Genomic DNA, 25,165 nt, shown 5'->3' with positions numbered 1-25,165 from the left:
CCCTGGGCGTGGCCATTGCACACAGTGCCATGTGTTGGGGGCCATTTCAGGGCCCCCAATGGCACTTTAAACATAAAATCTAAATACTTACCTCTACTTAGCTATGCTTACCTGGGATGGGGTCCACCATCCAGTGGTGCCCCTCTGGTGTGCGTGGGGGTGTTCCTGGGGCTTGGGGAGGGCACCTGTGGGCTCTTTCCATGGTGTTTCACCATGGGAATGGGTCCACAGGTCCCCTAATGCCTGCCTTCACCCAGGTGTTAAATAATGGCGCTAAGCAGGCTTTAGCGCCATTATTTACGCCCGTCTCCCTCCAGTTCACCATTTTTGCACTGGAGGATAAATAAGATGGTAGGGCCTTACAGTCATTTTTTGGATGGGAATGCCTACCTTGCATCTCATTGATGCAAGGTAGGTTCTTGCATCCAAAAAATTACTTTAACTCCAATATTATGGTGCTAGACTTGTCCAGTGCCAAAATATAAACATAGAGTTAAGTTTGCACTTATATAGCATACAAAAATGACGCTAATTCAGTGCAAATCAAGTATAAATCTGGACCTTAGGGTCTCTAAATGTTCCAAATCAGAATAGAAAATTGATAAATGTACTCAAGGAGCAAAGTTATGGTTTGATATTTAGGGGGTGATTCCGACTCTGGCGGTCGCCGGGGTCAGCAGGAGCACCGCCAACAGGCTGGCGGTGCTCCTAAGGGCATTCTGACCGCGGCGGTATGGGCGCGGTCAGAAACGGAAAACCGCCGGTGTCCCGCCGGTTTTCCCGCTGCCCTGCGGAATCCCCCATGGCGGCGCAGCTTGCTGCGCCGCCATGGGGGATTCCGACCCCCTCACCGCCATCCTGTTCCTGGCGGTTTCGACCGCCAGGAACAGGATGGCGGTGAGGGGTGTCGTGGGGCCCCTGGGGGCCCCACTTTGAAATTCAGTGTCTGCTTAGCAGACACTGAAATTCGCGATGGGTGCTACTGCACCCGTCGCACCCCTTCCACTCCGCCGGCTCCATTCGGAGCCGGCTTCCTCGTGGAAGGGTGTTTCCCACTGGGCTGGCGGGCGGCCTTTTGGCGGTCGCCCGCCAGCCCAGTGGGAAACCCAGAATGACCGCCGCGGTCTTTTGACCGCAGTACGGTCTTCTGGCGGTTCCCGCTTGGTGGGCGGCTCCCGCAGCCCACCAAGCTTGGAATCACCCCCTTAGTCTTAATTTTTCTCTCGCAATATGCATACATTTTGGTTTGTAATAGCCAAAAGTCTAGGTAAAGACACCAACAAAATACTTATCCCAGTAGCTAAAGATCCTTAGGCCCTGATTTATACTTTTTTTGCGCCTCATTAGTGTCATGTTTTGACACAAAAGCAGTGTAAACTTACAAAATACAATTGTATTTTGTAAGTTTGCGCCGCTTTTGCATCAAAGCATGATGCTAATGCAGCGTCAAAAAAGTATAAAGCAGGGCCTTAGTGTTTTTATTTTTGTGTGTTGTACACATCCTCTTTCCCTGACTTCTCTGATTTGAGACTTTTACTTTCAAATTGAGGCTCTAGCTGCTTTGAATTTTCCTTAGATGAAATGGCCGTGCCATTTTGAGCCAAATAAAGATCATGCACAGGGACCTGACGGTCTTGTTCAAGTCGACCCTTATTTATGGGCAGGTATCCCGAAGCCACTGTTTGATTTGTGTCTAAAGGCAGACACAGTCCCTAAATCCTGGCAAGTTAGTAAATCAATGCCCTTTATAAAAATGGGAATGTAATCTGCGCAAAAAGTATCGTCCAATTGTCCTTTTAGATGTGACTAGGAAGAGTTTTGCCAAATGTATATTAAATCAATCAGTTTCTTTGGTGGAAGGTGCTCAGCTATTGCCTAGTGAACAGTCAGGTGTGTTCTGCAATTGATAATATCATTTGTTTATATATGATTTGTGAAAAGTATGTGAGGTCGCTTAAGATAAATGTTTATGTAGGGATTTGTTGATTTCAGCAGCGCCCTTCGACTTTGTTGATTTCCAACTCTTTAGCATAAACTTGCAAGGGCAAACATCCCCTCTGACTTGTTGCCCTCACTGATATCTCTTCATTCTGATAATTAGATGAAAGTTGTTTTAGGTTCTTGAAATGAACCGACTGATAAAATTCCAGTAGATAGTGGCCTTCAACAAGGTTGTATCTAGGCACCTCTACTATTTTCTTTAAATAAGTTTGATTTACCATTTTTTTAAATTAAGTTCTTAAAGATCCTCCTACATTTGGTTCAAGGGAGCTTTCTAGCTTGTTTTACACAGACGATTTAGTATCATTGTCACTTACCCCCATTAGTTTACAGAAGCAACTTGATATTTTATCCTCTTTTTCCCTTGCACACAATTTTTCTGTAAATGAGAGGAAAACTAAAATTATGAGAAAGGGAGCCAGAGGTTTAAGGTCTCTCTGATCTTAGTTTCTCATTGGGAGAAGATTAGAGGTGGAAAAATAATATTCATATTTAAGTGTAAGCATCTCTAATAATAACTTGTTTTGCGTCTTGCAAGATTCCCTTCAACTCGCAAAATCAAAATCTACAGGAACTGCTCTTCTCTAATTTTCTACAGTACAATGAAGGCGAGATGATCAATCACTTTTAAAGGTGTGCATTGCCAGTGTTGTTCCCATTGCATTGTATGGCATAGAAGCAAGGCTGCTTCTCCCATTCAATCTATTTCTTATTTTGACTCTGTGTTGCAGAAACAACATCTTGACATAAGTTCTTCCAGTTCGATTGAAATGATAAGTCTTGAGAAATATTTGATGTGTATAAATTGTTGGGTCTACTGCCAAGTTATCCAATATATTTTTCCAATTATTTAGGAGTTAAAAAAATATACTGAAAAAAGGCAATTGTCAGGAACTTTCAAGGGTCAATAAATGGATTTACACTTTTGGGACTTTTTATTTATTGTTTACAACAGATGGCATTAAATAATGACCAGATGTTATCCTGCCTAACTAACAGTGCTTTCAAGTGCCGCTTGAAAAAGTATATCAAAATTCATAGCTTTCACCTTGACCTGCGACATTGTTTACAAATAAAAAGATTTAAGTTAGGCTGTATGTTTGTACAACATGGTGAGACACATTTTTTTTAAAGGCCAACTTATGTTCTCATGTGCATAGATTTTTCATCTAATGAGTTTTTTGGGTTATGTTTTTGAAGTAAATTGATTTATTTGTTTGTATTGTAATGTATTTTGTCTTAATCATATTTATATTATCTTGATGTTTGTATCTTTCGATAAATTGTATTTATATTTTATTGTTTGGTGTGGTATTGTCTAAATTCATACACTTTTTACTATATTCTATTTATATATCTTTGCTTGTCATAGTGTTGAAGTGCAATCTGTGGATGCACCTTACGGTTTAAAATAAATAAATAGGTAAATACCTATTCATATGGCAGACATCTTGGAACATCAATGACAGCGATCCCATTTTCACTTTACTGTATTTGTACAGTTTTGATTGTCTCTAAACAATAACCTATCATACAGCACATTAGGCCAGGGTATTATTTTAATAATAAAATTAGCTATGAGACAATTGGGAAGTGCATATAAACAATCCACAAAATATGTAAAATGATTCAAATCATAGTTTGAATCTATTCTAATCCTAATCATGATTCACCACTTTGCTGTGCAGTCTATCTATCTATCTATCTATCTATCTATCTATCTATCTATCTATCTATCTATCTATCTATCTATTTTGTGTTTTCAGTGAAGATATGTTTATATATATATATATATATATATATATATATATATATATATTTGAAAAAAAGGTTAAAGTAATCTTGTAGTTAGTACGTTTTAAACAAAAAAAGAACACTGAAATTCACCAGGTATAGTTACTGCAAGTAAATGTAACACTTGCCCTAAAGTAACTACACGCGCTCCCAGCATACACAGTGTTGTCATCAATGATGTAATTTCAGATGTTGTAGTGGTCATAAATGTTGTCATAGAACATGTCATGTGTGACGTAATAATTGAGGTAATTAGTACAGGTGGGCGGAACTTGCGTAGTTTCACTCCGCAGAATTCCGCAGAGTTACAGAAAAATTCCATGAGATTCGACGGAATTCTGCCAATGGGCTGAAAATATGCAGCTTGCCCTACTCAAGCTTCAATTTAGTGCTGGTAATGCATGAGGTGCTGAAAATAAATGTGAATGACACCATACATTGTGCAAGAACGTCCAGCCATTCGAGTTGATTTAGTTGCTTCTTGAGTAGAAAATCTATTTGAGCAGCAGCCCTCTGGCCACGAACACTTGTGAATGCCGGGGACCGCCCGCATTAGAAAACTGTGGTGGGGGATGCCAAATCTTTCTTACGCTCACCAGCTTGCATAATCTTGAGCCTTGCAGGAGAAAAACTCACCACATGGTGTTTGACAGATTCCCCCATTAAAGAGTAACATGGAGTGACCATTCTACCAATTTAGCAGAGACAACTGAGTATTTCTTCCACCCCTACTAATCAGCAGTGCATTGTGAATGCGAGCATTATAGTTACTTTAGGGAATGAGTTATGGATATTATAGATATTTATAACTTGTGAGTTACAGTAATTGTTTTAAAGTTTACTACATTATGTTGTCATTGAAATTCCCACCTAATTATAATGTTACTGTTAGAAATAGGGTTTCTAGTATACACACTTGTCCAAGTAGGGACCACAATCCTAGTCAGGGTAAATCACACACAGTTACAATTATCCTGTGTCCACCCTCTGGTAGCTTGGCACTGAGCAGTAAGGATTAACTTAGAAGGCAATGTGTAAAGTATTTGTGCAATATATTATGCAATAACACAGTGAGAGCACTACAAAAATATACCACACACGTTTAGAAAAATATAAGATATTTATCTGAGTGAATTAAGGTCAAAATGTTCAAGTACAAGTTGAAATATCACTTTTGTAATGATAAGAAGAGTCTTAAGTCTTTAAAAAGCAACATGCCTCTCTTACAAGAACAAAGTACCTCGTATGAGTCAAAATTACACGCATGGAGACCGCAGAGGAGGGTATGTGGGGAAAACGAACAGTGTTCGCTGGATTACCGGGTGCACACAGACGATTCATCGATTATTTTCCAAGCGGCAAGGACTTTGCGTCGAATTCCGGTGCACAGGATTGAATCCTTTTTGCAATGGCGGGTCTTTTGACGCCCAGGGACGATGTGTGGAAATCCAGGGCGCACAGGATGAAGTCTCAGGTGCTGTGTCAATCTGGCGGGGCGATACGTCAGAGTTTCTGTCGCACGGCAGGCGCTGCGTCAATTCCTCCCACAGGAAATCGGGCTGCGTTGTTCTGGCTCGGCGATGCGTTGATCCAGTGGGCTGTGCATCGAAGTTCTGGTCACAACACTGGCACTGCATCAATCTCCAATCGGGGAGCTGGGCTGCGTCATTCCGGTTTGGTGATGCAGTGATTCTTTCACCGCTAGGCAGGCTGTGCATTGATTCCAGCAGGCTGTGCGTCGATTTTTGCCGCACAAGGAGTTCCTTTACAGAGATGAGGTCTTTTTCAATCAATCAGGAGTTTGCAAAGCGCACTACTCACCCATGAGGGTCTCAATGCTCTGAGGTGGGGGGGTTCTACTAAAGCTGGAACAGCCAGGTCTTGAGAAGTTTCCTGAAGGTAAGGAGGTCTTTGGTCTGATGCAGGTGGGTGGGAAGAGTGTTCCACGTCTTGGCGACAAGGTGCGAGAATGATCTGCTGCCGGTTGTAGTTCTGCGGACACGTGGGAAGGTTGCAAGGGCGAGGTCGGCGGAGTGGAGATGCCGGGTCGGGGTGTAGCAGGAGAGCCGTCTGTTGAGGTGTTCTGGTCTGGTGTTGTGCAGTGCTTTGTGAGCATGGGTGAGGAGTTTGAAGGTGATTCTCTTGTTGACTGGGAGCCAGTGTGGGTCTCTAAGATGGCCTGTGATGTGGCAGTGGCGGGGGCCTGTGATTGGCCAAGAGACTTCAGGAAACAGGAGGCAAGCTCAATCCAAGCCCTAGAAGAGCACTTCTCAGGAGACCAGAGGCCAGCAAGGCAGCAGGGCAACAGGAAGGCAACAGTTCTTCACAGCAAAGCAGTCCAGGCGAGTCCATTGGGCAGCCAGGCAGCTCCTCTTGGCAGGTTGCAGGGTCTGTTTTAGAGTATCTGTCCCAGGATGTGTCTAAGTTGGTAGGGTCAGGGACCCAGTTTATACACCCAAAAGTGCCTTTGAAGTGGGGGGAGACTTCAAAGAGTGTTTTTGTAAGTGCACAAGGTCCCCTTTCAGTACAACCCTGTCTGCCAGGGTCCCAGTAGGGGGTTTGGCAGTCCATTGTGTGAGGGCAGGCCACTGTCCTTTGAAATTTAAGTGTCAGGCCCTCCACCCTTCCAGCCCAGGAAGACCCATTCAGTATGCAGATGTGTGCAGTTGTGACTGAGCATCCTGTGTTTGTGGTTGTCTGGGTGAAATGTGCAAGGGAGCTGTAAACCAGCCCAGCCCAGACTTGGATTGTAAGGCACAGAAGAATTTTAAGTGCAGAGAAATGCTCACTTTCTAAAAGTGGCATTTCTAAAATAGTAATATAAAATCCAACCTCACCAGTCAGCAGGATTTTGTATTACCATTCTGGTCATACTAAATATGACCTGTCTACCCTTTCTGATCAGATACCTACCACTCAAACAGTATATGAGGGTAGCCCTAATGTTAGCCTATGAAAGGAACAGGCCTCACAGCAGTGGAAAACGAAGTTAGGAGTTTTCCACTACCAGGACATATAAAACATACAGGTGTATGTCCTACCTTTTACCTACATAGCACGCTGCCCTCTGGGTTATCCAGGTCCTACCTTAGGAGTGACTTATATGTAGAAAAAGGGGAGTTTCAGGATTGGCAGGTACTTTTAAATGTCAAGTCGAAGTGGCAGTGAAACTGCACACACTGGTCTTGCAATGGCAGATCTGATACATGGTTAAGGGGCTACTTATGTGGGTGGCACAATCAGTGCTGCAGGCCCACTAGTAGCATTTAATTTACAGGCCCTGGGCACATGCAGTGCACTTTACTAGGGTCTAACAAGTAAATTAAATATGCCAATTGGGTATGAGCCAATGTCACCATGTTTTAAGGGGGAGAGCATATGTACTTTAGCACAGGTTAGCAGTGGTAAACTGCTGAAACGAGGAAAAACAGTGTAAAAAAGTAGAGGGAGGCAGGAAAATAGTTGGGGGTGACCACCCTAAGGCTGTCAGGTCTAACAGTTACTTTAACCTTTGTGTTTTCAGTGAATTTCTAAGGTTTATTTTCATATAAAACCTAAGAAATAATTACAATTTCTAACTATAACATCACTTAAACTTTGTTTTTTTTTACAGTGAATTTCTAGATATTTTTAATATAAAGTAAAATTTTATTGCCATACATAAAGCCAGCCCCATCACATATGTCCTTTGGCTGTGTGCAGCATGAAGTTGTCAGCAGGGCTCTGCATGCAACCCCTCACCATGCATGGCTTTTAGCTGTACAGGGCATGGGGTTGGCAGCAGTGCGTGGCCTGGGGCCAAGCTCTTCATCCATTCCCTTGCAAGCAGCCAACCTCACACTACAAACTGCCTTCTGGCTTGCACAGTGTTGAGGTGGTCTGGTAGGTACTGGCTGCACTCAGACAGACTTACAGACATTTTTAAACAGTCACAACACCAAAATATAAAATATGAGTCTACTGGCTTTCTCAAGGAGGAACATCATTACATATAAACCAGATATATCATATTTTTCCAAAAATGACCAGTATTATTAGTGTAATGTATATTTCAGTAATTCACACAATACAAAGTTTAATAATAGTGGGTGTTATGAAAATGTTTCATAAAAAAACATGCCTGTGAGTCTTTCTTTCAACATAATTTTTATTATTGCATTTTGTCGGCTGAATGATGTTAAAAGAAAGACTCAGACACACACACACAAACATATATATATATCTATATATATATATATATATATATATATATATATATATATATAGATATATATATGTGTGTGCATATATATATATATATATATACATACATATATATATATATATATATGTATATATATATATATATATATATATATATGCAGCACCAACAATGTAGGTGTCATTTGGGGCTGCGCATGGGAGGTCCAAAGCCCTTGTGGGCCCAGCTGGCTCCCCATCCAGCGCCATACTAGTTGCTGGGAGCAGCCAGCCCACTTTCTTTCATTTACTCTTGCCCTGGGGGGACCAGCACTTTTTTTTACTGCTCTCATCGGGTGGGATTAAATTGTGTTTCCTGCCTGAGAGAGTGCTGGCAGGGTATGCCCACACTCCCCTGGGCAGGAATTACAGTATCCTGGGGGTAGGCTCTCTAGGACTCTGTGTAGTATTGTGCTTTGAGGGATGGGACCCCAGAGTGGATACTGGCAAGGGGCACAGGAACAAATGACCTCCCTACCCTTTTATTTTATAGAAATGTGGCACTGGAGAATGGGGCCCAACAGTAGCTCAAGAAGGAGGGTTGTGCAGCCTCCCCTTTTTTTGGAGCAAATGGCCCAGTGGAATGAGGACCCCGGTGTCCAATGGTGGCTTGGGGAGGGGGGCTGCATGCTCTCCTCACCTTTAAAAATGTTTGGCCACAAGGGATGAGGGCCCCATGACCCACTAGAGGTATGAAGAGATGGGCTGCATGCCCCTCCCTTTGAATTGAAAATCAGCCCTTTGAATTGGGCTGCATGCCCCTCCCTTTGAATTAGCAATCATGGGTTTCCTGAGGCCCCATAGTGTCTCAGGAATGAGGGCCCACTCAGGCCTCGTCCTCGAATATTTGGCAATGATGATCCCGGGCCATGGCCCATTCCAGGTTTCCCAGAAGGGATAGGTAGCAGGGTATTCCCCTCTTATTGTTTATTAAACTCAGGACAGGGCACTAAGGGCCTCATTACAAGTGTGGCTGTCTGAGGACCGCCACACTCTTGTTGATGGTCAGACCGCCACACTCTGGACAATCTGTCCACCCAATTACAACATGGTTTGTGACAGAATGACGGCAGTCAGAGTTGTACTCAGCCATGGCGGCGTTTAACTCAGTGCCGCCTAACTCATTACAACTTCCCTCACCGTTAGCCTTTCCATGGCAGTATCACAGACATGGAAAGGCCCATGATGAGGGTGTGCTGGATGCTTATGGCATGGGCAGTGCAGAGGCCTCCCTGCCCAGCACCATTAGAATGCTCAGAGTATGCTTTGCAGACAGGTCGGCCCCCTCCCTGTTATAAGATAGCACTCGGCTCCTTTGAGGGAGCCGAGTGCTGTCTTGTAGCACTGTTCCTGCAGTCTGACCAGTGGGAACGCTCTATTTCAATGTTCCCGCTAGTCAGATGGCCCGGAGCATTCTAATAGGGCAGAGGGGGAAACCGCCACCATGGCAGTGTCGTTCTGCCTGCAGGTTTGGCAGTCTCATATTGGGACCACTAAAGTTGAAATGAGGCCCTAAGTCCCTGAGTCCTGTCACCTGTCAAGGCTGTCGCAACCTTTTTTTTCATGTTACAGTAAGTCTACCAGAGCTCTCAGGGGACTTCCTCTCCATATCATGAATATATCATCTAACCGCTACATAGAGAATGTTTTCATTATATGGGGAGGATGTGTTCTTGAACTTCCCCGATTTATGGAGTAGCTCAACAACGTCCAGACACATCTACATTTTACCTATACCTAAAGTGATTACTCATTACTATTTTTAGATCTTAACGATCAAAGTCTAAAAAGGAAACTTGGGACTGATTTTTACAGGAAACCTACAGACCACAACTCTCTTTTATCCTATAGACATTACCTTTCTTGTGGGTTGAGAGATAGCTTCCCATATGGCCAGTTCCTGCGCTTTTGCAGTAACTGCAAATAGAGAGCGGATTACTTTTGAGAGGATGCAGTACTATCCGCCAAACTCACAGAAAAAGGGTATCCAAAATATTTGGTTTCCAGAGCTCTTACAAGAGCTTGATATTGCAAGGGAAAGCTCTCTTTACCCCCAAACTGCATAAAAAGGCCAACAATATCACCTGTGTAACAACTTTCAGTACAATTTCTAATAGGATTTCACAAAACGTTGGAATATACTCATTACTAGGGGTTTGATCAACTAAGGCACTTTGTTCTCATTCTGTTGTGGTAATAATTTGCATGACCATCTATTCAAGGTCATGTCTTCGACCTACACATAGGCCACTACTTCCTCATTCTTGGGTCTGCCTCCATCCATGGGGCATTTCAAATGTATAAATTGTTCTGTATGTGCACAAATTAGGGATTCTAAGGGTCATATTTATACTTGTTTTGCACCGAATTTGCATCATTGTTTTTACGCAAATTTGGTGAAAAAATAACTCCATATTTATACTTTGGCACTAGACCCGTCTAGTGCCAAAGTGATGGAGTTAAGGTAATTTTTTGGACATGGAAACCTACCTTGCGTCAATGAGATGAAAGGTAGGTGTTCCCGTGCAAAAAATGACTTTATGGCCTTAGCACCATATTTATCCCCCATGCTAACATCACGCATGGGGGGAGGAGGGATCAAAAAATGGTGCAAAGCTTGCTTTGCACCATTATTTAACACCTGGGTCAGGGCAGGTGTTAGGGGACCTGTTGGCCTATTTCCATGGTGGAACACCATGGAATAAGGTCATAGGTGCCCTCCCCAGGCCCCAGGGACACCCCCACCCACACCAGAGGGACAACGGAGGATGGGGGACCCCATCCCAGGTAAGTAGAGGTAATTACAGGTGAGTATTTTATTTTATCTTTTAAAGTGCCATTGAGGGCCCTGAAATGGGCACCCCTACATGCCACTGGATGCAATGGCCATGCCCAGGGGACCCTAGTCCCCTGTGCTGACCACTGGGGTGGTGGGCATGACTCCTGTCTTTTCTAAGACAGGAGTCATGTGGTATGGATGGTTATGCATCAGAAAATGACGCTAAGCTGGCTGTAGTCATTTTTTTGTACTCTAACCTGCCTAACGTCATTTTTTGGGTGCAAAACACCTTTCTCCCATACCGCCACCCCCACCCGGCTAACGTCATTTTTTTTGCGCTAGCCCACCCTTTTCACCAGCTTGCACCATTCCATAAATATGGTGCTCAGCTGGCACTCAGGAATGGTGCAAGCCTGTGCAAAACTTTTTGATGCAAAACTGCGTTAGTGCAGTTTGCACCAAAAAGTATAAATCTGCCCATAAGTCCTTTACACACTAACAGAGGGGCATATTTATATTCTGTTTGTACCGAATTAGCTTCATTTTTTTTACTCTAATTCGGTGCAAAACGAACTCCATATTTATACTTTGGCACTAGACCCGTCTAGCGCCAAATTTATGGAGTTAAAGTCATTTTTTGGATGTGGAAACCCACCTTGCCTTAATGAGATGCAAGGTAGGCGTTCCAGTGCAAAACATTACTCTATGGCCTTAACACCATATTTATACTACTGTGCAAAAATGGTGCATGGGAGGGAGGAGGAGGTCACAAAATGGTGCAAAGCTTGCTTTGCCCCATTTTTTAATGCCTGGTCAGAGCAGGCATAGGGGACCTGTGGGCCTATTTCCATGGTGGAACACCATGGAATAAGCCTGCAGGTGCCCTCCCCAGGACCCAGGGACACCCCCACCCACACCAGAGGGACTGCGGAGGATGGGGGACCCCATTCCAGTTAAGTACAGGTAGGTATTTAATTTTATTTATTTTAAGTGCCATAGGGGCCCCTGAAATGGGCCCCCATACATGGCACAGGGTGCAATGGCCATGCCCAGGGGACCCTTGCCCCCTGTGCTGGCCATTGGGGTGGTGGGCATGACTCCTGCCTTTTCCAAGGCAGGAGTCATGTGGCATGGCAGGTTTAGCACCATAAAATGATGCTAATCTGGTTACAGTCATTTTTTTTACTCTAACCTGCCTAATGTCATTTTTTGGTGCAAAATCCCCTTCTTCCATACTGCCAGCTCCACCCAACTAATGTCATTTTTATTGATGCTAGCCTACCCTTTGCACTGGATTGCACCATTCCATAAATATGGTGCCCGGCTGGTGCACAGAAATGGTGCAAGCCTGTGCTAAACTTTTTGGTGCAAAACTACGTGAGTGCAGTTTTGCACCAAAAAGTATAAATCAGGGCCAGAATTTACAAACTGTAATTCTATAAATGTAATTTACGCAATCCGTTTCCCCTGCAAACCTATTATATACTAGTTGAGAATGCAGCATTAGTAACAAATTTCATGAGCATATCCTACTCTCAAAATTCATTCACATGACAAGAGATTGATAAGGTGAAACTACCAGCCAGGGGAAAAAACATTCAGACACTATTGAACTGTTGTGAGTCTAAATAGCTGCCAAGATTTCAGAATGGTTACGTGTGACAATACCATGTTTCCAGTGTTCATTTGTGTGACATTCACTGCTTTATGTGGGACACTCTGAGTGAAACGTTTATTACATGTATTACAAAACAATTATGTCCAAGTAATGAGATACAATTCACAATTTAACCAATGTTGCCTTACAATATCTGCAATGTGTGAAATTTAAGTTCCTGTTGGGAGATATGCAACCTACTTTTCGCCTTGCAAGGAGTTGGCTTTTGCTTTGTACCTACATCATGGCAAGGGATAATTTAAACTGTGGCAAGCGTCACTCTTCGGTCAAATAAAGCATCTGCCATCATTGTTCAGTTGTGACAATTTCAGCCAGTAGTGATAATTTTTAGGCAACATCACATTTAATTCAGGAATTTGTTTCTATATAGGTTTTAGATACAAAGCAAGACTGCTGAACTTGTCATATGCCTGCAGTCTCAGTGTACTTTGGGCTTTAGCAGGGTGAGATGTGACTCATTTTACAAAAATTGTTCTAGCCAGTGCTGGGCAGAAAGGGCAACAAAAAGTGATTAGGAAGCAGACAACTGCTGCTTACTTTGTTTTTTTTATGATTGGCGAGCTAATGTAAAGCAAATGTTTTTATTGTGGAAAAGGGGAAGATTGTTGGTTTGTTAGCATATTTTGTTGATGGGCTATGGACTGGAAAGAGAGGCATATGTTTGAGACATTTATAAATGGAGCTAGTACACAAAAAAGCATCTCATAATCCAATTTGTCCAACTGCAAACTCTCAGAAAGTTTACGACTGCACTACTGGAGATCTGCGATCTCGAGGCCTCGAGATAATGATCGGAAATCCCATTAATGGTGATGAGGTAGGACTGCAGAGGCTGGGGCGACAGGGAGCAGGTGTATTACAGCCTCGACTACCACGTAATGTGATGTTTGCAGCTGCCGCTGATCCCACTATCATAATAGTAGGTTAATTCGTATGTTCGCCTACGCACACGTTTTTGAACGTGTGTTCTATGTGGTCTGCCGTCAATCCTGAGTACCATTAAGGAAATCAGAAGAAATACAGTCAACTACGCATATTAAATGAGCACCTGCAACGAATCGCATACTTCATGTACCGGCATTATCCTAAATTACTGCAGACATTAAGTGCAACCTCTGTAACGCTCCTAGCTGCTGTCTAGTGTAATGTCTATAGCTGCCGGCTGGGACCAGTGCTGGGACCACAGCTCACTAGATGGACTCTTAGAAGGTATTTGGTTGATAGTTGAAGGGGGCTGCAAACGTTCAGGCAGGTGATACATTTGATCTTTCTGTACCCGTGGAGGCTGCTAAGGCACAGAGCGTGAGTGGGGCTCCAGACGTGGAATCCATGCCAGTTACTTCAGTGCTGGGAAACCAAGTCAGCCACCTACCGCTTGAGCTGCTCTGGAGGGCAATGAGAGGCTGAGGGGTCACAGTGGGGCAGTTTCCCTTGCCGGAAAAGACAACACCTCATGTATACAGACTCACTGCAGGGTCCAAATTGTTAATGTTTTTATGAAGGCCCCCATGGCACTGATAAAAGAAGCTTGATTGCGTGTGTGCACACCAAGCAGAGAGAGATTGATCCATGATGTGTGAATAAACAAGACTGAGGCACACACGTGTTTTTTTTAGAGAATGTTCTCCACTGGGCAGTACAGAGCCTTCATTCCCAGTGTGCTTGGCTCACTTCGGCAGAGCGTGGCTCGTGGCATGATCCCCTTAGCCGCCAAGGTTTCAGTTTGCTATATGTGACATTTTCATAATTTCAGTGTACCTATGAGTGACATTACATCAACAATGAGTGACACTTTCTCACGAATAAAATAAAGTAATGTAGAGAGAAACATAAATATCAGAAATTACACCAATTTGAGCAACAAGAAACTCTTAAGAAGATCTTAGAACTGTGGCAAAGCACCAATATTTAAAAAAGACTTAGCCCAGTCACTATTCTACACAGCTGCCAAGTTTTCAGTCTGCATATGTGTGACATTTCTATGGTTTCAGTGCACTTATCAATAACATTCAACAACAAAATGTGTGGCACTTACAGGGACACTTTCTGGTGAGCAATATCAAGCAATGAAGTCCATGGAAACAGATAAATAGCAGAAATTACACCCGTATGAGAAACAATAAACTTTTAGAAGATCGTGAAACTGCTGCAAAACACCTGAAATGGAAGGGAAATAACCTAGTGCCATTGTAAGTTGATTGTCTAGTAAGACAATTGTGTATCAATGATATTACACAATAAGCAAGTTTTTCATAGCCAGTACTTAACGTTTTGTGCACATATGCAAACACACATGCAGTTAAATGGAAAACATACTGTCACCCATTGTCACTTGCATTCTAAAATAAGCAATGTGGTATTAAAGTTCATACATTCATACAGTCAAAACCGGCAATAACACTTTCCCAACTGGACAAAACTATCAATCACAAGCAGCACAGTGACAACAATAACCTATTGACTCTGTCAGGACCAACTGATGCCCGCCGGTGCAACAATATATTTTGGTACCCCATGACCTCGTTCTCTGGTCCTCACAACCACTGTCCAACAGTACTGCTCAGCTCTCTTTAGTCCCTACAAATATTTCATTTGTTTTATAGTGTTACTCACACCAGTACAGGGTGTAAAAGCAGTTTACATCACAGACACATTTCAGAGAGACAATGATTCATGTGTGTGTAAATCAGTTTAGGGAATGTGACATAAAAGTGAGGATTGCAAGGTGTAGGAATCATGTCAGCCATACTACTGGGCAGTAGGTTTTACGTGTTTGGTCTTCAGAAGCCCAAACTCAGGATTTAAAACATACCATTCTGGTTGAGGTTGGCGTTCCTAATCAGAATGCATTTCTAAGAAACTAACCCCTTTTAGCAACATTAGGTTCTGCAATATACATAACCGACGTTGTTTGCAGCAGGGACATTAACCCTCTGTACTAAAGGGGAGTCGAAATTTGCACTGGACAAAACTCCAATATCTCCCCAGTAGGAACATCAAACTTGACATTCTCTTGGGCTTACTAACGGAGTCACTGACATTGGAAAATTAACACCTGCTAGTCAGCATGGTCACTGTAGCTGCAGTCTGTGGAGTCACACTCACTGAAGACAGCTGCTTAGACTGGGAGAGTGTCTTGATGTGCTGTAGACAGCTGCAAGTCTGAAGAGGGCAGACTGGCACAGTGACCTATCTGATTCTGATGCTCCTCTGCAGAGTACTGTGTCTCATCTAATCTGCAGCTGAGTTGTAAACTGAAGTCATGGTGAAGGGGGTATGGCGTGGGGCCATCTTCAGATCCGTGCCCTGCACCTTTAGACACTCAACACATCCCCAAGTGACTCCCACCTATAAGCAGGTTGAGGTAGCACGTGTGGAGGTCACAGTGACACTCCTTGTCCTTCCATTTAGTTCCGGCAGTAGAAATTCCTAGTGACTTGGGCTGGCTGTGGCACGAATTTAAAATTAAAAAGTCTGATCCTGCCTGTGCCGACCAAGCCTTTTAGTCACTGTCACTTCACAAATGAGGCGACTGCTGAACTTTGTTTGTAGGCACTAACGCTGCCCTTGCCGTCTTGCAGCAGGAACCTGTGTTGTGGTGGACAAGGCCCTATGGCCACATGCACATGCATACTACTAATGCTGACCAGTTAGTGCTGGGGGAGGTAGCGTAATGCAATTTTACACAGCCCAGTCAGTGTTCCTCGGTTGTCCGCATTGGAGCTTAACTGAACATCCGTTGGCTGCTGCACGCCAACTGCTTTGCATCACTGTACCTTTGCGAAAAACAGTGGATTATACAATTAACAGAGGTAATACGCTAAGCTTTTTTTTGGTAGCTGATTTGTGTGACAACCCTTTTACTTGCAGTAATGCAGTACAGTGACTTAAAAAGTGTTAGTTTAATGCAATATGTGTGATACTTAGCAGGACTGGATCCCGGCACGATCAGATGCGTGACTAATGCATTTTACTGTGGTGATGGGGACACCAGCACTAAAAGGGGTTAAGCTAACCCCTAATGTGTGTACTTGGCAGGGCTGCAATTACGTGTTCAGCTACCACTCTGGGCCTGAATTCACTTGATAAATCCACTCACTGATTTGATGAGCTTTATATTTGCTGTCCTGTCACCAAATACTTGCTGTATGGCGTTTTTATCCATGCATTGTTTTATTATGTTTTTTTTATGAATTATGTTTATAACCTATAGTTGTTATATTGTACCCTTTCCCGTGTATTTGCAACTTTTTCCCATGTTTTCTTCTAAAGATTGCTCATTGTATCACATTTCAGTTATTAGTGGGTATGATTGTCCCTAATATTCTTCCTGAGTTATGAATAATTTTGAGGTTTATTCCTTTTGATAATATGTAGATTAAATGTATGATGTTATGTTATCCATGATGCTTAATAAGTCCAGTAGTCCTAACAGTGAGTTACTGGAGTCCCTACACTCAATTGCGACTCCTAGATAGCTGCCCACTATATTGTAAAAGTCTGCTTTCCTTTTCCGCGGACGCCGAGCCATGCGTCCTTCTTTACTTTTTCACTTCTGCATAGCTCAGTGATTTCAGACACCGACAGCCTGACAGTCACATTCATTTCATAGATGAATATTTACAGATTAATCCAGTGGGTGTAATTTTGAAGTGCGTTTTTAGGGTCGAGCCTGCGTCGCATTCGCATTTGCTTGCGAGACGCTTTACGAGTTAGAAAAGGGCTCGGAGCCCCGTCCACGTCACGTCAGTGTCTGTCATTGGTTCGTGGGCTTGCCTGTTAAAATCTGCTTGCTTTCATTAGTGGAAGGCACGCATACGTCATGACTTTTCCGGTGGTTAGCCCTCCTCGAGCGCAGCGACCAAGTACTGAAAACATGCAAGGCTTGCTGTTTACCTTCAGGTTTGTGGACTACTTTTTATCTTTTGTTCGCAGCTCAATCTCGCTTGGCAGAAGTCGAGTGCTTTACATAACATCGACCCTGTTACATAGTTAATTGCACATTTGCCGGTTACATAGATAATTGCACTTTTGTCAATAGGTTTCATTACGAGTGAACTGTAGCAGTGCTATTGCGCTGTTTTTTTCTTTCAGTGTGGAAAGGAAAATCCAGTTGGGAGTTTACAACTGCTAATAGCTTTAACTTGGAGAAATGTGAGACCCTAGTGCATTGCAAATGCTTGTTTCAGTAGTGATTAGTTAACTGTGTTTTTGTTGCTAACATCAGGTAACCACAAGTCTATTTTCCCAGATTTTTCACAATGCTTGACTACGGGGTTCCTTTCCTAAAGATTTGTGCCTTGGTATATTGGAGAATGTAATGCTTGGGTTAGCTGCAAGTAGGTGGTGGCAAGGTCTTGCTTTATGTTCTGTAGCCAGTACCTCTGAATCCAAACGGAAGTATTGTAAACCTTTCTTCTTTGCATTTCACTATTTCTTTATCACTCATTCGCTCTCTCCTTCACACTACTAAGTACTATGCTTGAGTAATCCCTCATTCTGCAGAGCAGCCAAACAGAGGAAACGGCATTACTTACTTATTTTAAAAGAACATTTAGTTTCTGAGCATTAGCCCATTGGCATCCTAAGCTTGCTACACAACCATCATTAGAGGTAAATGTTCATGCATGAGTGTAAAATTATTGTAAAGGAATATTTTTACATATGATTTATTATTATACCAAACATCTTACCTCTGGAATGACGACCAGACCAAACATTAAACCAAAAAGGACCATATTTACGCCATATAACCATCGAAGGAATATAAAATATGATGCTACTGAGGACCCAAAGTGACCTTAAACATAAGACAATGGTAAACATCAGTGTGATTGAAAGCCATAACACATCACTTTGTTGAATAGAGCTCATCTCCAAGCACTTTATTAAAAACATCACAATTAGCCATTCATAAGCAACTGCTGAATACATAGCTTTCCAATTAGGAGCATTTCGTTTTAATCCAAATTAGGCACACAGTATAAATATTCATGATATATAAAGAAGAAACGCCATATATTGGTTCAAACATGAGTCAAGACAATTTAGAAACGATGAATAAACCATAGTATGTCAATGCACCCATGGGTCCTTTAGATTTCTGAATCCCTTTATGTTTTCTGACAGTGGTCATCGATGGAGGACTAATAGGAGGGGAATGCCGCCTATGCTCATTGTCAAACTGAACAGCCTTGATGTGAGTGAAGTGCTGTCGTGTCAATGGGCGCATCAGACTCTCTTAAACACGTAGTTCTACATTTGACAGCCAAAGGATAGAAATTAGGATTTGTAGTTATAAGGTGTAACCAGCACATACATTTCAAGTTACATGCACAAATGTCTCTTGAGGCCTCATTCGCAACGTTCTCAAGCCCCCTTGGTTTAGACTTACAACAAGAGATGGTAAATCTTTTGCAGTCCTAGGATCGCAAGCCTGGAACTGTCTTCTTTTGTCGTTGAGACATATGAGTCAGAAACATGCTGATGCATTAACTTAGGCCCCTTTCCATCGTGGTGATAAAGGGCCATATGTACGAACACATTTTCCCATAGACACAGAATGGGTAAAACCCTTTGCTACATCTGCCCCTAAGCTCCTTATTCTCATGTAGACCTCCGCTTAGTGCCAGGATGCTCCCTTGGGAGTTTAATTGTGCTTTATAAATGTGCATTCTATTCTAGTTTATTTAATTGTGGGTGGATGTCCCATTGTTCGGCCAGAGCAACAGAGTAAATTACTCCGTCGTCCTGGTGGAGAGACCATGCACCAAATTTATAAATGACCTACAAGATGGGGGTCATTTAGAAAGCATTGGCATGAACTGCTGTTACAGCTGTGCATGTCAATGATCTTTTTTGTTTGGTACAAGGCTCCATCAGCGGGATGGAACCTTGTACCAAACAGTTTTCTGTTTTTATTTTTTTTTAAATAAAAGTTGTGATGCTTCACTCGCCATGAGAGTCCTCTCCCATGTCAAGACAAGCACTTACCAGTTTTCCCTGCCTATATTTCTGGCGGGGGCGACTAGTGAAAACCTTGTTGTTCCGCCCATCTGAATAAGGTGGGCAGAATGACAGGTCAGCCTTCGATGGCCCTTACTCCGCAGGGCTGTTGGAGGGGTTTGGCTATAGTAGAGATGGAGAAATCTCTGCCAAGGCCAAACTTCAGGTCCCCCCTCATATAAACTGTCGGGCGGACCACTATGTTGGCAGAGAGGGGGAGCTCTCTTCCAATTAACATATACATCAGGACCTTAGTTTGTGTGACAGATTAAGTTATCCATTAATGTTATAAGAATATTTCCGATACTTTAGCAACCAAGGTGAGTGAAATTGTATGAAGAGAGGTAAATGCTGCCTAGGACGGTATTCTGATGGTAAGAGCTCTACACAGCAAAATGTTAAAAGTACCATGTACATTATATAACAAGGGAAGAAAGCCCAACTAACCAGTGAATTAACACTACAAACATAAAACAAAGGTATTAAATACCCATTAGTAAAATCTGAACTGACTTTAAGATTTACAGAAGAAATTATGGCACTTCTGAAAGGCATGCTAATTGATAGGTAATAGGTAACAAAGAAGTTGGAAATATACCCAGCATATACAGAATTCTTACGACCTAACATTTGAGGAAGTTGCCAAACATGATCTTTATTTGATAGAAAGAAGAAAAATGACAGTGTTTCTCTTGCAAGAATTACAAAGCACCAACTGTCTGGGAGAATTATATCAACACATTGTTGAGGAAAATGCATTGTTATTATGATTCAGCGATATAATTCTGTTGTATAGTATGTGTGATATTTATATGGACAAATCGTCTTATTAAATGTAAATAAGTTTTACTACTACTGAATCTATTCTCCAAAGCTTCTTCAATAAGTGTTAGTAGATCATTGCTAGTGATTTATGCAGGAGGCTTGCTTGGTTTGTAGTGGGTACCAAAGGTGCTTACACCTCACACTAGGTCCATTTATCCCTTATTAGTGAAATGTAGTCAGTGTCTTGAAGCCAGGCTGTCTAGAGGTAACTGTAGCTGAGCAGCCAAGACCAATCTAGGAGACATACAAAGCTCATGCAACACCACAGTAGTCACATAGTACTCACGCACATGAAAAAAAATACTCAGTGTTACAAAAATAAAGGTACTTTATCTTGGTGACACAAATGCCAAAAACACCTTAGAGACTATATTCCCATAGGAGGTAAGTAATATGCACAGTATATACACTAGAATGCAGTATAAGCTGTAAAAACAATTAGAAAACAGTGCAAATAGTGACAAATCAGAGAGCCCTCAGAAGACCAGGCAACTTGCACAGGAGTCCCAGAGCATGGGGACAATGAGGGTGCCAAAGGAGGCCCATGCAGCACCAGAGGAGAGACGCTAAATAGGCCTGAAAGGGGGATTGATCAGCTAAGCACCTATCAGGGGAGAGCTCTGACGTCACCTGCTGGCACTGGTCACTCAGGTGCTCCCAGAGTGCCCCACCACCTTGGAATCCAAGATGACAAAACCCAGGGACACTCTCGAGGAGCTCTGGGCACCACCCCTGGGGTGGTGACGGAGAGGGGAGTGGTTACTCCCCTTTCTTTTGTCCAGTTTCACACCAGAGCAGGGACCAGGGGTCCCTGAACTGCTGTAGACTGGATAATGCAAGGAGGGCACCATCTGTGCCCTTCAACGCTTTTCCAGAGGCTCTGGGAGGCTACCCCTCACATGCCTGTAACACCTATTTCCAAAGGAAGAGGGTGTAACACCCCTCTCCCAAAGGAAATGCTTTGTTCTGCCTTCCTGGGCTCGAGCTGCTTGAGCAACAGGAGGGCAGAAACCTGTCTGTGAGGTGGCAGCAGCTGAGGGTGCCTGGAAAGCCTTAGAAGGCCCGTATGGCAATCCTGGTTGTCCACTGTGGAGCCCCCAGAGTGCATGGAATTGTACAACCAATACTAGAATAAGTATGGGGGTGCAATTCCAAGATGTTAGACACCTTACATGGCCATATTCGGAATTACCATTGTGAAGCTGGACATAGGTATTGACCTATATACAATGCAAGCGTAAAATGGCGTCCCTGCACTCATGAAGTCTGGGAAAATGGACCTGGACAATGTGGGGGCACCTCTGCTAGTACAGGGGTGCCCTCACATACAGGTACTTTGCACCTAGACTTCAGGGTTGGAAGGCCTGACACATAGGTGACTTATCAGTGACCAGGTGGAGTGTAAATGGCAGTGAAAGGGTGCATGCACCATTACACGCAGGCTGCAATGGCAGTCCCACAGAAGCCTTTGCATGGGCTTCCAATGGGTGGCAAAAGTAATGCTGCAGCCCATTGGGATCCCCTGGAACCCCAATGCCCTAGGTACCTAAGTACCATTTACTAGGGACTTAAAAGGGGTGACCAGTATGTCAATTTGGGATGAAATACTGGGTTACCAGTATGGAGTGACAAAATTGAGTAGAGAGAGCATAAGCACTGGGGTCATGGTTAGCAGGATCCCAGTGACACAGTCAAACACACCGACATCAGGCAGAAATTGGGGGTAACATGCCAAAAAGAGGGTACTTTCCTACAATTTTCAATTCACACTCTCGTTCAAAATTAGTGGCCCTCATTCCATGAAGTACCACTTTGTCCTATTTACCAATGTGTCCTTGAACAAAATTATTTCTTAAACATTAAGCGGAAATTATATGAATGTATCTCTTTGCACTACTTTGATATTTCTTTGCCGAGGGAGTTTACTTAAAGTATTCTACCCATCAAGGCTTGGTATCTACATATGGTTTGGCACCTAACGTATAGCTGGAGTAGCACTGAACAGTCAATGATCCATTGGAAGCCCAATTGTAGTCCATTCATCCACTTTGTAGGAGGCACTACTTCCACAGTCACAAAACCACCTTCCTTCTTCAGGACGTTCATCCGTCGGGCCCCTAAGAAAAACTAATACACTGACATTGTCAGGGTCATAAACCTGCAGGGAATTTCTGCTGCTTTCATACTGTGTGAGTCTGAACCACCCTGGATCCATCCTGTACTCTGTGGATAATCTCAGGGTGCCCATATCTGTCATTTCCTGTCCAAACAGGGATACCAATGTCTGTTTTTCATATTTCTATCATCAAAGTCGTTTTTTGTTGGATGAAACCAGTAGTCTGATTCTGGAACAATTTAAACACCCTTCTAGTGCATAGTAGTCCAAAGTCACAATCAGCTCCTAACTATATAGTCACAAACTGTGCAGATGTAGGGGAAGCTTCAGTTTGTTGGCGGTCCTGTCAGGAAAAATTCATCATAGCAACCAGCATTTTTCAATATGTAGAATCCTACAATGCTGTTACCTCAGTGGATATCATAGTAATTTCTGACATCAATTACATGTACTCCTTTAAAGAAGTATATGAACTGTTAGGCCCCTCATGAAGATTTTGACTTGGACAAAGCAAACATTCTGACATGCCTGCCCTTGTTGTTCAGATGGTGGGTGTTTTGGTTAAAAGTGTTTTTTATCATTTTTGAACTGAAAACCCAGTCTCACACCTCTGACTCGTTGTCTGTAATTGTATCTGCGAACAGAACAGTAAAACTAATGATTCTCAACTAAAGATGAGACCTTACAAGCACTGCCCCACAATGTTCTTTTAAAAACCTAGGTTCAAGATAATAAACACAAAAAAATGTTTGAGGTTGTATCTTTTTCTGAAAGTAGAAGCACCTAGTTTCATCATAATATTACCTGTTACTTCTAGTTATCAATTGTCAAGGGTCCTATTATTTTTCTAAAGATGCACTAGAGACTGATTGTTATTTTTCTGTGTGTTAGCCCTGACATTCTTGGCAAGGTTCCCCCCGAACTTTTTGCCTTCCCTCCTGTTTGGCCTTAGGACTCTGTGCACATTTATCACTGTTAACCAGTGCTAACATACTTGTGCTCACTCCTCCAAACATGGTAAAATTGGCTTACAACTAATTTGCACATTTAATGTAGTCCCTAGTAAAGAGATACTGTCTGTACTCAAGGCCTGTAAATTAAATGTTACTAGTGAGCCTGCAGCACTTATTGTGCCGCTTACTTAAGTTGCCTTTTTAAACATGTTTTAGGCCTGCCACTGCAACCTAGGTGCAGTTTTAAACTGCTATTATAATCTCCCAAAATAACTGTTGAATTATGTTTTTAATACACATAAGTCACTCCCAGGCCAGGCCTTAAACTGTCTATAGGATAGGGTGCATTGTATTAATTTTTATTTACATATATGGCCAGATTGAAGAAACGTGGAGTTACAATACATGTAGCATGACTTTTCTTGCAGCCCCGTGCACCCCCGTACCTTACGCCACCATGTGTGCACCGTATTTAAAACACAGTGCACCATGGCGCAAGGTAGGGGGTAACAGCGTCAGAATTTCTGATGCTATTGATGTACTGTTCAGGGTTAGCACCAAGATTTGGTGCTGACCCTGAACAGTACATAGGTGTCCATTGAAAGCAATGGCCTGCCCCCTTTTAACGCCTGATCTGAGCAGGCATTAAAATACCAAAAACAAATGACGCAAAGAAATCTTTTAGATTTGTTTGCCCCATTTTTTCATCCCCTCTTACGGTGCAATGCCTCTCTTGTCTCTAATGTGCTGCAAGGGGTTGCAAAGTGGCACAATGCATGCATTGTGCCACTTAGTGAATCTGGCACGGCTATTGAGCACATTAGAGTAAAAACAATTACGCTAATGTGGCACAAGGAGGCGATAGCGGCTCTTAAATATGCCCCATAGTTTTAAGTTGTACATATCCTGGTAATAAATTTATTTTTTTGCTACAGTGAGGCCTACCTCTCCTACAGGATAACATTGGATACAGTGCTACATTTAACAAGAGATAACTTTTGTTTGGTAACAGGTATAAACTTCATTTTTGGTATCTAAGAAATTATGATTTACAATCCTCTTTAATGGTAAAGTTAGATTTTAAGTCATATTTCTGAAAATACAACCTTTGGAAAGTTAGCATTTTTCTTATTCTAACTATTTGGTGCCTGCAGCCTGCATCCTGGGTCACATGACTAGGTGTTGTTGGCAGTTGGTTTTTGTGTATTCCTCCCAGACCAAAACAAAAAAGGGGAAATAGATGTTGTAAGTTGGTCAGTGTTAGACCTGTCAGCACTTGGCGTGTTACCCCTGTACTTTTTGCTTTCTGTTTTTTATCCTGTGCTGAAATTTAATTTTTTCTGCCCTTAGGTCTCTGTGCACTTTACCACAGCTGACCAATGCTAAAGTGCAAGTGCTCTCTGTCTAAATTGAACTGGTGATTGGTTTTCTCCATGATTGGCATATTTGATTTACTAGTAAGTCTCTAGTAAAGTGCACTAGAAGTGCCCAGTGCCTGTGTATCAAATGTTACTAGTGGGCCTGAAGCAATGATTGTGCCACCCACATGAGTAGCCCTGTAAACATGTCTCAGACCTGCCACTGCAGTGTTTGCGTGGGCAATTTTAAACTGCCAGTTCAACCTGGTGAGTGTACCCACTTGTCAGGGCCAAACCCTCCCTTTTTCTACATGTAAGTCACCCCTAAGGTAGGCACAAGGCAGCCTCATGGGCAGGGTGCATTGTATTTAAAAGGTAGTACATGTACTGGTATGTTTTATATATCCTGATAGGACA

The 25,165-nt window shown here is 42.7% G+C and overlaps 1 protein-coding gene across 1 annotated transcript in view; it reads right to left on the bottom strand.

The window, feature by feature from the left end:
• Positions 1-25,165, bottom strand: part of LOC138301836 (transmembrane channel-like protein 2-A) — a 536,847-nt gene that overhangs the window by 340,953 nt on the left and 170,729 nt on the right. Inside the window, exon 8 of the mRNA XM_069242355.1 lies at positions 18,185-18,291. Coding sequence (XP_069098456.1) covers positions 18,185-18,291 — 107 coding nt within the window. The remainder of the gene's footprint in view (positions 1-18,184; positions 18,292-25,165) is intronic.

This window comes from Pleurodeles waltl, chromosome 1_1, assembly GCF_031143425.1.
Source record: "Pleurodeles waltl isolate 20211129_DDA chromosome 1_1, aPleWal1.hap1.20221129, whole genome shotgun sequence".
Lineage (NCBI taxonomy): Eukaryota > Metazoa > Chordata > Amphibia > Caudata > Salamandridae > Pleurodeles > Pleurodeles waltl.
This window is presented reverse-complemented; position numbering and strand designations above follow the sequence as displayed.